This window comes from Patagioenas fasciata, chromosome 30 (assembly GCF_037038585.1).
Source record: "Patagioenas fasciata isolate bPatFas1 chromosome 30, bPatFas1.hap1, whole genome shotgun sequence".
NCBI lineage: Eukaryota > Metazoa > Chordata > Aves > Columbiformes > Columbidae > Patagioenas > Patagioenas fasciata.
This window is the reverse complement of record NC_092549.1, coordinates 4,103,508-4,119,012: the sequence shown is the minus strand read 5'-3', so window position 1 is coordinate 4,119,012 and position 15,505 is coordinate 4,103,508. Positions and strand designations below refer to the sequence as shown.

The window sequence follows — 15,505 nt, the reverse complement described above, 5'->3', positions numbered from 1 at the left end:
CCACTCCCGCGGTGGCTCCGCCCACCCTCCGGTAGCCACGCCTCTCAAGCGGGCGCGGCCCGCAGAAGCCCCGCCCCTTACGGCGCCTCAAGGAGGTGCGGGGCGTGGAAGCTCCGCCCACTGGTGGGCGTGGCCGGACAGTCGCTCGCCGCGGAGGAGCCGCCGCCATTTTGGTGTCGCTGCCTCTTTGCGGAGTGGCGGGTCCGCTGTGAGGAGCCCGGCGCTGAGGAGAAAAGGGGCGGCGGCGGCTCTCCAGGGCCGGCCAAGAGCCTGCGGCTGCTCACGCTCTTTTTCTTTTATTCCCCCCTTCCTCTTCAGCGGCGGCGGTCGTTCGCTGAAGAGATGGATTGCGGAGCCCGGCCGGGCGGCGCTCCGGGGCAGTCCCGCGAATACAAGCTGGTGATGCTGGGCGCCGGGGGCGTCGGCAAGAGCGGTGGGTAACGGGACCCACCCGCCACGGGTGGAACCGCGGGGTGCGGGGGTCGTGAGGCGGCCCCGGAGCCGCCGCCGCGGGCGGGGCCGCCGGTTTCCCCTCAGGGGGCCCGGGGCGTCCGGGGCTTCGGCAGCGCCCGGTGACCCGTTTGTGGAACAAACCCGCCCGCTTCGGGGCGCGTTCCCCCGGGACGGCTCGGTGTGTCATCGTCTTCCGCGTTTTGGCGCCGTCCAGCTTTGTTTCTGAAACTCCGGAGGACGAGGGCGTAGTTCTGTGTTTGTTATTTAACCTGTTTTATCTGTCGTGTTTCTTTGAAGCTTTGCGCCGGGGATGGTTTTATGTTTTACCTGTTAGCGAGCAAACGTTCTCAGGCGTGTCATAAACCGGGAGATGTTTTACCGAGACTTTGTGCGATTGTGTCTCTGTTTTTTGTGTTTGCAGCCATGACCATGCAGTTCATCAGCCACCGCTTTCCCGAGGACCACGATCCCACAATTGGTAAGAAAACCCTTTTCTTTTTGCTGCTCACGCCCTCTCTCAGCAGCTGAAACTGCTGTGGGGTCCGGTGCTTTAAAGTTTTCCGTTTGGGCTGCGAATTGAGGACCCAATTCCCTTCAGTTCCTCATGTAAAGGTGTTAAGAGTTCTGGACTGGGATCCGTATCCTGAACTTCAGATCTTCCGTTGTTTTCTTGTTATCTCTTAAGGCTTCGCGCTGTGTGTATTTATATGCTGGCAGATGAGGGTGAAAAGCTGCCGATAAGTGATGATTAGTTGTCTGTCCCGAAAGAAGAACCCGGTTTCCTTGCTGTGGGTCAGCTCTCTGCTATTAGCTTGTCGTTCCAAATTGTGTTTTAGAAATTGGGAGGGGTGAAAGTGCTTAACGACTCGGTGTAGTTGATTTTTGTGGCATCTCTCGGAGAAACCTGACCTAGAGGGATGGAGCGTTCGTTGTCTTAAGGAGACAGCAGTTGGTGGTGGCCAGGTCTCTTAACACGTGCTTTGCGTTCCACGAAATGCCCAAAAGGAATTTGGAGGATGTGGTTGCGTGTCTGTCAGAAATCGCGTGCACAATAGATTTTATTACATTGCTAACGCTGTTATTTTATTATTAGCAAACAGTTGGGATGGTATTAAATCACACCAGAACAATTAAAAATTGAACTTGTTATTAAATGACGATCAGACTAATGGAGTATAGTAATATTAGTAGATATATTACTATTAATATGTTACTATTACTGGGTATATACTAATTACTATATACTATATGCTATATTAATATTACTAGATACACTACTATAATATTACTATTACTATAATATTACCATATTACTATATTACTATATGGTATTACTATATACTATATTACTATTACTAGGTATATTATTATAATATTACTATTATAGTAATATTACTATTATAATGTTATGTTATATTATATTATATTATGTTATGTTATATTATGTTATGTTATATTTTAATATAATATTGCTATTATAGTAATATTACAAGTAATATAATACCAGTAATAATACTAGTAATACTAGTAATAATTTTTGCGTAATATTACTGGTAGTAGTGCTAGGTTTTTCTATTGTAACGTCCTCCTAGTGGGTTGAGGACTAATGAATATCGCAATTGTTTCCCAACCTTGTTCTTTCCCCCGTGCCGTGAATTCGCAGAGGACGCTTATAAAATCCGCATCCGGATTGACGACGAACCCGCCAACCTGGACATCCTGGACACAGCGGGGCAGGTACAGCGAGCTACGCGCGGCAGCTTTGGGATTCACCTCGTGTTTCCCATTCTGAGCAAACCCCGGTGGGACTGAACCGTCCTGGTGTGTTTTCAGGCGGAGTTCACGGCCATGAGGGACCAGTACATGAGGGCTGGTGAGGGCTTCATCATCTGCTACTCCATCACGGACCGGCGCAGCTTCCACGAGGTGCGCGAGTTCAAGCAGCTCATCTACCGCGTGCGCCGCACCGACGACACCCCCGTGGTGCTGGTGGGCAACAAATCCGACCTGGCGCAGCTGCGGCAGGTGAGCGGCACCGAGACCCCCACAGCTGTGAGCCGTTTCTGCTGGGAAATGCGCTGATACAAAGTCCCTTTCTTCATTTTTTTGTGTGTGTGCTAAGTTGAACAAGAGCAGTACTTGTTTAACCCAGAATGTGTTGAGTAACCAAACACAGTCAGAAAACTAAAGTCTTCTGGTTGATGCTTTGAGTTCCAACAGCTCTTGGGCTTTCCTGCTTTTTTTAATTGCTGGAAGGAGCTTCTGTTAATTAAGATCTCATGTTCCATAAGCCACGCAGATGCACGTGCAAATGGCAGATGTGAGTGTGTTAAGATGGGTCTGTAATAACAGAGAGCTTGGGGGAGAACGGGCAGAAAGGAAAATCACTTTCAGTTTAATAACAGAGAGCTTGGGGAGAACAGGCAGAAAGGAAAATGACTTTCAGTTTAATAACAGAGAGCCTGGGGGAGAACGGGCAGAAAAGAAAATGACTTCCAGCTTAAGGAAACAGTAACTCCCGTGTGGGAAACGGTTTGGAGCAGACGGACTTGGGAAAAAAAGCTCCAGACGTGCGGGACAGAAACAAGAAATGGTCAAGAAATCAACTTCCTGGGTTTGGCTCCTTTAAGTGTGAACCTTGCCTTTGTTTTCAGGTGTCCAAGGAAGAAGGCTCTGCCTTGGCACGGGAGTTCAGCTGCCCCTTCTTCGAGACGTCGGCCGCCTTCCGCTATTACATCGACGACGTCTTCCACGCGCTGGTGCGCGAGATCCGCAGGAAGGAGAAAGAAGCCGTCATGGCCATGGAGAAAAAATCCAAACCTAAAAGCAGCGTGTGGAAAAGACTGAAGTCGCCCTTCCGAAGGAAGAAAGATTCGGTCACTTGAACAGAGAGGATTCCCACCACAACCCAACCGAACCTGTCAACAGCCATTCGGAACCAAAGCGCTTTAGCCACGACGTTTTGACAGCGTGTTTTCAACCCGACGGGACTTTGCTGAGGGAATGCGTGACTTTGACCAGTTCTTTTTGTTTCGAGTGCTGTTCCCTTCATCTTGGATCTTCCACTTCAGACGCAGTAACAGTTGTACCTTTATTCATTGTCATTTTTACCGGATCCAGCAAACGTTGCTTGTACGTGGCTGGTTCCAAACGCCGATAGGTTTATGTCCCTGCACTTTGGAATTTTGTCTTCGGAAGCTGAATTATGTACAGATATCGCTGACGTTCTCCCCAGTCTGACTGAATCACGTTTTTAGCCTAGTTCTTTGCACAAGGAAGCGTTGCTGCTGCGCGGAGCAGCACGAGAGGCGGCTTGGTGAGGATTTGATGAAACTTAAAGGCGTTACAGAACGGGACGTGCGGCCCGGGCTGCGGTAACGTCGCCGAGCGGAGTCACCGAGCGGAGTCGCCGAGCGGAGCTACGCTGGACTTGGCGCCTTCTCGTGGAAGAGATTTTTTCCAGCAAAGCGCCGTGGAATACTCGTCCAAGTTGCTGTAAATGATCAGTTAACGAGCAGCGTTGCAGCCGAGGTTCTGAACGAGTCAGAAAATGAGAATCATGGTTCCTGCGGCAGCGCCGACCGCGCACATGAACACGCGGCCTTTGCTGCGCAACGCAAACGGTGCCGGAGAAACCACAGCTTTGAGTTTTCTGACGTGTTTCACGTTAAAAATCCCATCTGGGAGGGTGCGCCGGCTTATTTATTGCCTTTGGTTGATGTTCTTGCCTGAAAGGAGCCAGTATCTTCGTTGAGTACAAATCTCCAATGCAGTAATTTCAAATTATTGAATGATAACTATTTTGTAGGGACTGATACTGAGGTGTCTGGGCCCAGAATGGATATATCCTACTGCTCAGATTCTTCCAGCGCAGTCTTAAAAGTCCAATAGCCGGTGTGGCAGAAGGAATTAATTAATTAGCAGGGCAGGTGCCGGTCCTGACGGTGCTGCAGCCCCTCCACACACGTGCAGGGCCAGCTTTCAGCCTCGGGAATGGAGAATTTGCTTTAAAAAGTGCGTAGAGATACTTTTGAGCTGATTTAAAACTACATCAGTTGTAGAATTTGAATCCGGAGAGGACACGCCTGGTGTTCCCCTTTTGGTTTTTAATAGTGGAGCAAATTGGGCGACTCAGATGTGGTTAAAATGAGTTTTTCAGAGAACGAAGTGCCTCAAATCGGTTTGAAGAGCGAGAGGGTTCAGCGAAGGACGTGTGGCACAGCTCCTGTTCTGGGATCGCGTCGGTAGCGGTTGATCCCACTGATCACAAATCCGCTCCGCAGCGTCGCCCTCAGCCCAGACCCAACATTTCCACCCGGAAGGGTCGGCACAAGAGCTGGGATGGCAAATCGACCAATTCCAGCTTTTCTTCTTACCGAACTCCTTCTTGCTTGAGATCCGACTGGAAACTCCGCACTTGTTGGTCTGAAGAGTAATTTCTTCTGTAAGATTTCAAAAAACTGATGAAAACTGGAGGGGGTTTAGATTTTTTCTGCCATCTGTGGCTGAGCTAAACCTCGACGTTGGTTTCTGTTTCTGTGTTACACCGGATGGTTGAAAAAAGGCTGAGAAAAATGCCGGTTATTTAGAATTTAAGGCCTTTCCATGAACTGCGTGAGCACTCAGGAGCCCTCCCTGTGCTTTTCGTGATCCTTTAACCGAAAATAGGAATGTTCAGATAACACGTAGGGGTGACCTGCACCGCGAGCTGCCCGCGGCCGCTCTTCCCTTTCAATCAGCGGTGCCGTTCCGGTGTCCCCAGCGCCACTCCGGTGTCCCCAGCGCCACTCCGGTGTCCCCAGCGCCTCTCCTGAGCCTGTTGCTTCCAAAACTCCTCCGTGGAACAGCAGCGAGCACTTTTTTTTACACAGTGTTATTGGAAAAGAGGTTTATTTTTGTCATGTATATAAATTTGTACACAGAACTATTGGTTTATTTGACACAATATATAATTTTTAATACAAACGTTTGGCTGTTTTAATGGGGGATGCTGAGAAGGTTGTGAGAAGGAAAACTTGGGGTGTGGTTGGAAATTATTTTGGAGAATGGTTATTTTGCTTGAAAAAAACAATAATAGGAGTTGGTGTGTGGTGCAAAGCCTGAAAATTGTGTGATGTGAGTCTGGTGCTGGATAATTTAAATAGGATTTGGGCGTTTGGCGATGTCCTAAGGTGTGCTGACTTTGGAAGAGTCTCCCAAACCCGTTTCTCTGCCCCCGCTTGGCAAACCCGTTCTCTTGGCCTCATGCACATTGTTCTGTTTCTGTTTCAGGACCCAAAAGGGGCCATTTGTGTGTTCATTGGACGCGGAGGCCGCGCAGAGAAGGACCAAGAGAGATTTGCTTCCACATCTCGCACAATAAGGAGAAAAATAATCAGCAAGCGCGTGCTCCGGCTGAGCAGGTTCAGCCAACTCCGAGAAACCGCGCTGAGATGAGGAATGGAAATGAAATACCCGAGAGCTCGGGCCGGGAGCTGCAGGAAACAACGCGCGGAGCCACGTCGCGGCGCTTTAGGAGAAATTGTTGCATGTTGCGCAAAGCGAGAGGGACAAAAGCGTTCCCGGAGAACTTGGCTTGGACTCAGATTAAATTCAGCTCATGAATGCCCATTCATGCCAAATTCTACCGCTGTGGAGACCACTGGGAGTTTCTATCTGCGCTAATGCTCTGCTAATGTGTTAATTTGCCAGAATCCCCTTACTCTTATTTCATTGCTGTTTATTCGGTGTGCGTTTCGGGGGACGCGGGCCGTCCCGTGCGCGTTGCCGACGCTCACACAGGGCACAGGCAGCCGCTGAAGTGGTTGAAGTTTTATTTGCACGCTCGATGTGCGTTACCAAACCCGACAGACAGATAGCGTTACAGGATGCGGAGCAGCGTACAGCGTTACGCACGTTCACACACGGCCAGTAGGGGCTTTGCCTTTTTTTTTTACTCTTTTTATTTTCCACACAAAGTTGTAACTGTCCAAGTTAATTTTACAATAGAAGACACAAGGTAAATAACCACACCTGGGAGATTTTTACAGTGAGTCCGCTGTCACTTACTGTCTATTTTACCTTTTAAAAATATAGAAATCTGCACATCTTCGGTTCCCTATTATTCCAGAAGGGGGTTGGAGCTCCTCCTATGCCCAACAGCCAAATCTATTTACCCTGAGCATGTTTCCTTGACGAGAAATTCATCTTTTCAACTAAAGGAATGTGGAGATCATCGAGGCTTTCACACCGAAAAGGAGAGAAAAGGGCCCGCAGTTGTGGTCGTTTGCGCAGCACGTCCCGAGGAGAAGTGACGGCGCTGAACGGCAGCAACGCGATCGCTTTAGTGCACCAATGGGGATTGCGGATGTGCGCCGAGGGAAACGCCTCCGGTTTGCGGCCGCGAGCCGCCGGTAAAGGATTGAAGAGAAAGAACCTACGGGAACCCCGGCAGAGAATCCTCGTGGTGGGGACGGACAAAGCACCAACAGAGGCCGAGAAATCGGAGCTTTAGCTCCAGCGCCGCGTCTGTCGCTAAAAAGACGCGGCCTGGGGGGAAGCTGAGTGAATAACCAGCTACGAGGGACAAAATTCAGCTTTGCAAAAGGAATTGCTGAGGAAGAGACGCCAAACATCGGCGACAACAAAGCGCCGAGTGTTCGCCCTCCCTGCAGCTGCCGCTGTACGTGCTGGCCGGTGAAACCCAATTAAGATCGGCTCAATTAGCCTCTTCTCATTGGTAACGAAGGTTTAAAGGATCATTTTCCCAACAGGGCTCTAAAATTCAGTAGTCAAGTCCCGAATGAGCTCAACATTTTGTAATTGTGATAAATTCCGTTCCACGGGGCACAGACGGGAAGCAACTGAAGACTGAAAATGTGTGGCTTTGCTCCTGCTTTGTATTTCCATTGGAAATAACTCTTTCTGCTCAGTTTACAAAAAATATTTATGATAATTACTTGCTGCCAATTATTATCTTCCTATTTTTCCTGGTTTGAATGTACTAAGAAGCCAAATGGAGTCACGGGCGTCTGCGTTTCCCGCCGGACGGAATCCAGCGACTGATTATTGAGGGTCGAGAGCCCGAATGCTGCAGGTCACGCTTGGCAAAGAACATCGTGACACCTGGGAGGTGACAGCGAGCGGATCCCGAGTCTCAGGAATCAGTCGCAATTTAAGAACCGACTCAAAACTCTGAACATGAGGAATCTGCCGCGCTTTGTAGCGCGATGTTTGCTCCGTTTTTGAGAGCTGGCTCTGGGGTCGCTACGACATCAAACGCAACGCAAACTGGCTCAAGGATGAACAAAGGGGATTGTAATATTTTCACTTAAAACCTTTTCCCCCAAGGTATTTTCCTGTCTCGGGTGGTGCCATTGGAACAGACCCTACGTGGAGTTTCACATTTAACGTCCTTAGGGCGGGTGTTCTGGGCCCTTCACGCGCAGACGGGGTTAAATCGGATGCAGTAAAGCGGCGCTTCCCCGATTGTGACGGTCGCAAAAGCAACATCGCGGGTTTGGCGTCCGCATTTCCCACGCGAATCTCTTGTGACCTCACGAGCAGGTGGCGCCGACAAGAGTTTTGGTGCCCAACACCGGAATGATTTCTCCTCTGGAGGAAAAGTGCCATTTTCCCTGTATTTTCCTTTGTGCTAGTGCAGAATCCCACCTCCCCCCGCTACGGCAACGCGCCCGCTTCTCCCAAAGCAGCAAACAAACCGCAGGCAGAACCAACGAGAAACCAGAGGTGAAACAGCAGAATTGGGCAACTTCGGGAGAAGCCGCATAGAAACCAGCAAAGTCGTGGTGAAAACCAGCAAAGACAGTTCGGCACAAACACAACTCCATAGTGACAGAGAATCGGATGAAAATCTGCGACTCGTTATCGGTAGTTATACTAATTTCAGTTTGTATTAGGCATGCAATAGCGTGATTACACTGTTATATATACTCGTGGTAGTTTTTTTTCCTCTGTTTAACGCTCTTTTTTAGGATTTTAGTGCCCTGCAAAAAATCACATCACTAGAGAACCAATCAGGTTGCTGCTTCTTATGAAAAGAAATTGTTCTACGGCTAAACCGGGGTTTAAGTCTGTTCTAGGCCTAGCTAAACCCAGGTTTAAGTCTGTCCTAGCCCTAGCTAAACCTGGGCTTAAGTCTCTCCTAGGCCTAGCTAAACCCAGGCTTAAGTCCTAGTCCTAACTAAACCCAGGTTTAAGTCTGTCCTAGGCCTAACTAAACCCGAGCTTAAGTCTGTCCTAGGCCTAGCTAAACCCGGCTTTAAGTCTGCCCTAGGCCTAGCTAAACCCAGCTTTAAGCCTGTCCTAGGCTTAGCTAAACCTGGCCTTAAGTCTGTCCTAGGCCTAGCTAAACCCGGCTTTAAGTCTGTCCTAGGCCTAGTACTCGCTGAGGCTGTGCCACTTGGGCACGGCTTTGCGGGGGTTCTCGCAGAGCTCCCTCCAGTGCTCGGCGCCCGCGGGCGTGGCGCTGTGCGCGCCCAGGATCAGCCGGCCCACCACCTCGTTCTTGGTGCTGCGCTCGAAGGCGATGACCAGGAACTCCAGGCTGATGTCGGGGAGCAGCTCGGCCGGGATGTCGTAGATGAAGGATTCGTTGAAGACGGGGTTCAAAGTGCACTTCTTGACGTGGGTCTTCTTTTTGGCGATGCGCTTGCGGCCGTAGTAAACGTTCACCTTCACGTAGGGGTCTGCGGGGAGAGGGAGAAACCAATAACGCAGCCCAGGAGACGCTCGTGAAAACAAACCCAAACTAATAGCGCAGCCCAGGAAACGCTCCTGGGAAGACAAATAAACTCCTAACAGCCCAGAAACGCTGTGGAAATAGAAATAAACTAATAACAGCCAGGTAATGCTTGTAGAAATAGAAATGAACTCATAACAGCCAAGAAGCACTTGTGAAAATAAAAATAAAGCAGTAACACAGCCTGGTAATGCTCCTGGAAATATGGAGCAGGTTCAGTTTGCTGAACTCGGGCCAGCTCCAGAAACCACTCTTAAGTCTGGGTGGCTCGCTCCAGTTTTCGGTGTATTCTCCTGTCATTAACCCCAGGAATCCTGAACAAGCCCCTTTTTCTGCAGCCAGTGCCCAACGGGCCCCACAACTTCTCCCTGTCGCCTCTAACAAGCAAGAATTTTCACCCTGTTTCAAGAAACAGCCAACAAAGCCTCAAAGATGTGAAGAATTTGCAGATGGAAACATTTCCATGGGAGGCACTGAATAAAAAAAGCAAGTTTGAAACCAAACCCTTCATTTTTGCATCGGCCTCGCTGTGTTGTTGGATCAACCAGCTCTGGACGCGGATGCTGGTTTGGGATTCAAATTAAGATACGGGCACACGGCGCTTTGTATTTTCATGTACCACAAGTGTGATTTGCTCCCTTTCCTGAGTACCCCTCCGTTGTTTTAACCCCTGTTCTCTTTTGCCTTCCCCTTCTAGGCAAAAAAATGGTGGAAAATTTGGAGATAATGATTTTTCTAGGCATTCAGAGCTGGAGAAAATAGCTTCTACCTGAGAGGCCGGTGATGTCCATCTTTGGCAAATGTCTGGCTTTGAGCACCACCACCGTCATCCTCTGCGCCACGGGCTGGTACGACAGGGACACCTGCAGCTCCCCCCGGCTGACGCACTTCTGGGGAGAACAAACACAACCCATCAAACCGCTTTGCGTGCTGGAGGAGGAGCGAGTCCGCAAAGGCGCAGGACGAGGGTAAAATCCTAACAGATCGACTCGGTTCAACCTGTCTGTCCTTTCCGCGAGTGACGCCGTATTAAGATCATTAGTTTGCGTTTCCAGATGGCGTTCGTTAAGCTCCGTTGAGATGGCGCTAATTGAGATGAGGCTGATTTGCTATCGAGGGAAACGGCGTTGGCGCGGGTGGGAAATGGGGCGATCGCGGAGCTGCTGAGCTCCAAGAGTTTTGAGCCCCATTAAGGTGGTTTTGGCCCCCACCAATTTTCAGCATTTTAAGGTGAGCACAAATCCCTTTTTCTGTCAAAGCTGGGCGGGGGGAGAGCGAAAATAAACTTGGCAAGAAAATAATGAAGTATCAGCTCATCTGGGGTGGGATTCGTCTGCACTGACTCAAGACAGAGAGGAATCGTGGCAGACTGCGCTACGTTGATTTATTCCCACTCGTTTCCAGCTGACAGCAATAATCAGATGGAGATAATGACCATTTGTGTGTCTAAAGCGGTCGGGGCAGATAAAGCTCCCGCTCCCCGTGGGGTTTTCTGTGCAGACAAATGTCCCATTATCGCCTCAGCTCTTTTATTGGGGACGTTCCCTTTCCCTCGGCATTGTTGGTTAGAACATGCACCATTTCTAGGCCTAAATAGCCACCATCCCTTATCAAACCACAGAGATTCGATAGGGAGAACCGCGGCACTAAGAGAACGCAGCCGTTTGGAAAATGGGTCTCATGGCCAAGGATTTAGCGTTAGAAATTCCGGAGGCTCCTGGATCTAAAGAACTGGGATAAAATACAACATCTTGTGTCAAAACTACGTGAAGCCACTTACTTGTATGTTCCTTTTGAGGATCTCCCTGGTGAGCTGGACCTTGCCGGTGCTGGGATCCACCCCGGCCAGCGGCACCATGACCTCTCCCACCACGTCGTCGCGCGAGAAGCGATCGAAGCTCAAGACGAGGAAGTGAAGCACCAGATCCTGGAGCTGGCTGTAGGGGATCCCGTAGAAGGTGAAGGTTTCGTCGAAAACGGGGTCGAGCGTCTTGCGGAGCACGCGGGTCTTCACCCGGTGCCGTTTGTCCGGGAGAATCGTCATCTTGATGTAGGGGTCGGAGCTGCGCGTGTGCTCGTCCATCACCGGCAGCCCGTGCGCCTCCTGGATGGTGACCACCAGCGCTTTCTTGGGGAAGTTGTAATCCACCGAGAAGGTCAGCTCGCCCAACGTCACGTCGTCCCCCGGGGAGGACGGGGAGGAGGTTTTACTCCCTCCTGGGGTCAGGCTTTGATCTGGGCTCAGTTCGTCTCCGTAATCGACTTGGATCGGGAGCTGCTCCACGCGCGGGGCCGCGTTGGGCGCATCCGGAGCCTTTTCGGAGCCGATCAAACCCGATTCGGCAGCATCCGCCGAGAGGTTCCCCCGCCCGGCCTCCTTGGCAGCGCCGTTCTTCTCCCTCCGCATGCGGTTGATTTTCTTCTTGTTACTCAAGGTCTCCGGGTAGATGCTGATGCCTTTCAACATGTGAATGAATTTGTAGGGTGGCGTTTTGTGCTTCTTTTCCGCTTGCTGGTGACAACATGTCCACACAAAAACCGTGACCGAGATGGAAACCACCAGCACGGTGGCACCGATGAGACCGGCGGCGACCGGGGAGACGTCTGCGGAGAGACAAGGGACCCTCAATTCTTAACTGCTCTTAATTCAACGATCTGGGGAGCAAAGCTTCCCCAGAACAAAACATTCCATCCTTTAATGGGTATTTTCCCACACTCCAAATGCTTGACCTGCGTTTCACGTGCTGCAATAAGGAGGTTTTTGGCTTTCTCTTGCCAAATGAAACTCCCGCATCACCAGCATGGCCACGGCAATGCTGGATGTGCATTTTAGAAATGTTACACCATTCTAGAGTGTTACCAAACTCTGTCTTTGGAATTGGGTCCGTCCTTCAGAAAAGCCCCGTATTTTATCAACAGGGAGAGATAAAACGGCCACAGCCCAGACCCATAAAAACCCCTTTCTCTAGCCCAAAATTCAATGTGCAATCCGACATCAAAAACCAACGGACACAAAATCTTATATTGGGATTTAGGGCTTATTTGGTATTTTCTAGAGCTTATGTCAAGCGTGTTCTTCGGCAGTAATAACAAACCACGTTCATTTTTGGCAACCGTGCTAATTTCTATTTATAATGGTTGACCAAGACGCAGCCCCACGGCTCTTTCTTTACAAACTGGACAAACTGCCTCCATAAGGAAAGGGAAAACCCCAAAATTATTGAATTATTGTCATGACAACCCCGGCAAGAGCTGGTAAAACACCCTAAATGTGACTGATTTTCCTGCCTTCATTCCGTACCGCAAACAGGATACACAGAAAAGGAGAAATGCTGAAAACTCCTTATTCTGGTATATTTGTCTTAACATGGGTTTTGTTTCTGTCGCGTCCGCACCGAACCAGCTCTTGGACCTTCATTTCCTGCAGGTCTGACTGGACAATTCTAGAAAGCACCAAATAAATCTCCGCGATCCATCGAATCATCTCAGCGTCTCAATTTGGCTCCCATCGTGTTCTGTGGCAAAGAATTCCTGCTAAACCCAGTTTTAGTGAAGCTTTTGCAACTTCCAAAGCGCTTTGCTCCGTTTTCAACGGCGCCGCAGCGTCTCCTCCTCAAAAAGAACAGAACCGTGCTGGTTTATTCCAATGTGGTAGAAAAGATCTTTGTTCTGATGTGATGCTGCGATTTAACTGAAACAAAACCAGCTTGGATGATATGGAATTATTTTGCAATGAATGAGGAATGATTGAAAACTCCTTTTAAAGCTGCTGTTTGCTAATTGTACCGAACGGTTAATGGTGGCCAATGATAAAATTATGACAGCGCGTGGCTCTTGGATTCCAGGAAACACAGAATGTAAAAGGTAAGTAGATATATTGCACATTAGATAAATGATCAAATAGAGAATTATTACTAAGTACTTCAGAATTTAAAGGACATATAATAAAGGGGATTTAACTCTGGGGTGTTACGGTGCGAGGGGATGGGCAGTCACTGCAGAGAGAAGCAGCCCTTTGGATTTTGGGGACTGGAGAACCCCAGGTGACCCAGGCGGCTGCGGCTCAGCCCTTCCCACCTGGGCTGCGGAAAAACCCGACACCTTCAAACCAGCCGGAATTGTCATTTCACCCGTGTCCGGGGAGCTGGACCGCGGCTGCACGCCCGGGGCTTGGGGCCACTCGGGATCGTTTGGCTTGGAAAAGAGCTTGAAAATCACGGAGTCCAAGCATTAACCCACCCTGAGAACCTCATCTCCGTGTATTCCAACCCCTCCAGGGATGGCGACCCCAGCACTGCCCTGGGCAGCTGTTCCAACACCCACAGCCCTTTGGGGAGAAATCACCCCCAATTTCCACCCTCAGCCTCCCCTGGCGCAACTTGCGGCCGTTTCCCCGGGTCCCCCGGCCGCTCCCATCACACTTGTGCTCCAGCCCCTTCCCTGAACTCGCTCCAGCTCCTCAAGCTGTTTCTTCGCCGCTGATGATTTAGCAGGTTTGGGGTTTCCCCGGCCCGGCTGGTTCCTCCCCGCCGCCCCCTCGCCGCGGTCCCCCCGCCCGGCCCCGCCTCCCCCGGTGCCGCAGCCGCCCCGGCCCCCGGGGGAGCGCCGAACAAAGGGCCGGGGCGCGGCCCGGCACAGACATCACGTCATGCGGCGGGGCCGCCCGCCCGCTCCCGCTCCCCCGCGGGCCGCGGCGGCTCCGGGGCCGAGCGGTGGGTGTCGGAGCGGGGGGAGGAGGGGACGGGAGCGGCGCGGCCCGCGGGGCCCGTGAGGCCTCTCCCGCCGCCCCCGGGAAGGCCCCTCGGCGCGGCGCGGCCCCGCACTCACCGAAGCCGGGGTGGACGCTGGTGATCTCCGCCATGGCCCCGCCGCGGGCCGCGCTGCGGGTGGCCGGGCTGCGGTGCCGGCCCCCGCCCGGAGGATGCTCGCAGCCCGGGATGCAGGAGCCGCCGACTGGTCCCGACGCGGCGCAGGCCCCGCCCGGCGGCCCCGCCCGCCCCTCCCGCCGCCCCGCCCCGCGGCCGCCCGGCGGTGACTCGGCAAGTGGCGGCGGCTCCGGCCGCGCCTCAGGCGGGCGGCGCGTGTGGCCCCGCGCGTGGCCCCGTGTGTGTGACCCCCGTGGCGGGCCGGCGGCGCCGGGCTGCACCGCGGGGGCGACAGCAGCGGGCGGGCCCCGATCCCTCACGGGAAGCCCCGAGGCGGCGGCGGCGGCGCGGGGGGCACGGCCCGGAGCTCGGCGCCCGGTGGCGTCGCCCAGCCAAGATGGCGGCGGCCGCGCTCGCCGCTCCGCGTCGTCACAGCGGGGCCGCCGCTCCCCGCGCCGCCAACATGGCGGCCGCTCCCCTCAGCCTCGGCCAACATGGCGGCGGCGCCTGCGCGGCGGGCGGGCCCGGCGGCGCTTCCGCTTCCCGGGGAGCGAGCGGGCCGGGCCGGCGGGGCCCAGCTCCCGGTGCCGGAGCGCCGCGGCCAGCCGCTTTCCTGTCTTCCAGGTGCGCCCCGGGATGTCGCTCTCGCTGAAGATGCTGCCGTGTAAGAAGAGGCGAGCGGCGGCAGCCGGGCCGCAGAGCCCGCGGGAGGACGGCGAGCTCCCCGCCGCCGCTTCCCCCTCAGCGGGCGCTCCCGATGGCGGCTCCTCCGCCAAAGCCGCCCCGGCGGCCCGGGCCGGCGTATGGAAGGTGCCCGGGGAGGCCGCGCTGAAGAGGCCGCCGGGCAGCGCTCCGGAGGCGCCGGGCGCCAGGGAGGCCTGTGCCGGGCCCCGCGGCCCCGACGCGCCGGCGGACGGTGAGTGCGGGCTGCCCGGGGGGGGAGTGCGGGCTGCCCGGGGGGGGAGTGCGGGCTGCCCGGGGGGGGAGTGCGGGCTGCCCGGGGGCTCCCCACGCTGCCCCCGCTGTCCCCCCGGGTCCCCCCGATCGGCCCGATGCGGGAGCTCTGCCCCGGGGGGAGAGCGGCACAGGCCTGTTGGCGTGAAGCTTCTTCCCTTGACGAGTTTTTGTGGTATTTTTTGGCTATTTTTCCCCATAACACGTCAACACGTGTCCTGTTATCAAAACTGGGGGTTTTCCCCCCTCAGAGAACTGAAGCCGTTCGCCCTCAGTGCTCCCAAACACCAAGTGCTTTAAAACTTGCCTTTTCTTCCACATTTACGACCTGAAGTCTCACAGCCTTGCTGTTGTTTTCCTGGTGTTTATTTGGTCCTGGCGGGAACTTTCGCAGCCGAATTTCCCAGGTTTTAGACCAATCTCTGTAAATCCGGGCTCTGATTCGAAGCAGCCGCCTTGCGTTTGGTTTTTCAACCCAAATGTTTGGCTACTG

The 15,505-nt window shown here is 53.0% G+C and overlaps 3 protein-coding genes across 7 annotated transcripts in view; 2 read left to right on the top strand and 1 right to left on the bottom strand.

Annotated features, from left to right (window-relative positions):
- The first annotated feature begins 143 nt into the window (after window positions 1-143).
- RIT1 (Ras like without CAAX 1) lies at window positions 144-5,418 on the top strand. Its single transcript, XM_065857753.2, has 5 exons — window positions 144-433; window positions 875-931; window positions 2,117-2,190; window positions 2,287-2,478; window positions 3,108-5,418. Exons 1-5 carry the CDS (start codon window positions 343-345, stop codon window positions 3,336-3,338), a joined length of 645 nt encoding a protein of 214 aa, XP_065713825.1. The 5' UTR covers window positions 144-342; the 3' UTR covers window positions 3,339-5,418.
- Window positions 5,419-6,249: 831 nt separating this feature from the next.
- On the bottom strand, window positions 6,250-14,184 carry SYT11 (synaptotagmin 11). Of its 2 annotated transcripts, none has more exons than XM_065857742.2 (4): window positions 14,021-14,184; window positions 10,974-11,797; window positions 9,960-10,083; window positions 6,250-9,140 (listed from the first exon to the last, which is right to left on the bottom strand). In XM_065857742.2, exons 1-4 carry the CDS (start codon window positions 14,052-14,054, stop codon window positions 8,830-8,832), a joined length of 1,293 nt encoding a protein of 430 aa, XP_065713814.1. In that variant the 5' UTR covers window positions 14,055-14,184; the 3' UTR covers window positions 6,250-8,829. The 2 variants fall into 2 exon arrangements, with proteins under 2 accessions (XP_065713814.1, XP_065713815.1); XM_065857743.2 differs by having other exon boundaries at window positions 9,963-10,083.
- The window catches only part of LOC136112834 (GON-4-like protein), a 23,967-nt gene continuing 20,145 nt past the window's right edge, over window positions 11,684-15,505 (top strand). The window contains exons 1-2 of one of the 4 annotated variants that reach the window (XM_071800282.1): window positions 11,684-13,057; window positions 14,683-14,974. In XM_071800282.1, coding sequence (XP_071656383.1) covers window positions 14,695-14,974 — 280 coding nt within the window. In that variant the 5' untranslated portion in view covers window positions 11,684-13,057; window positions 14,683-14,694. The other 3 variants (XM_065857725.2, XM_071800283.1, XM_065857724.2) reach the window with 3 other exon arrangements.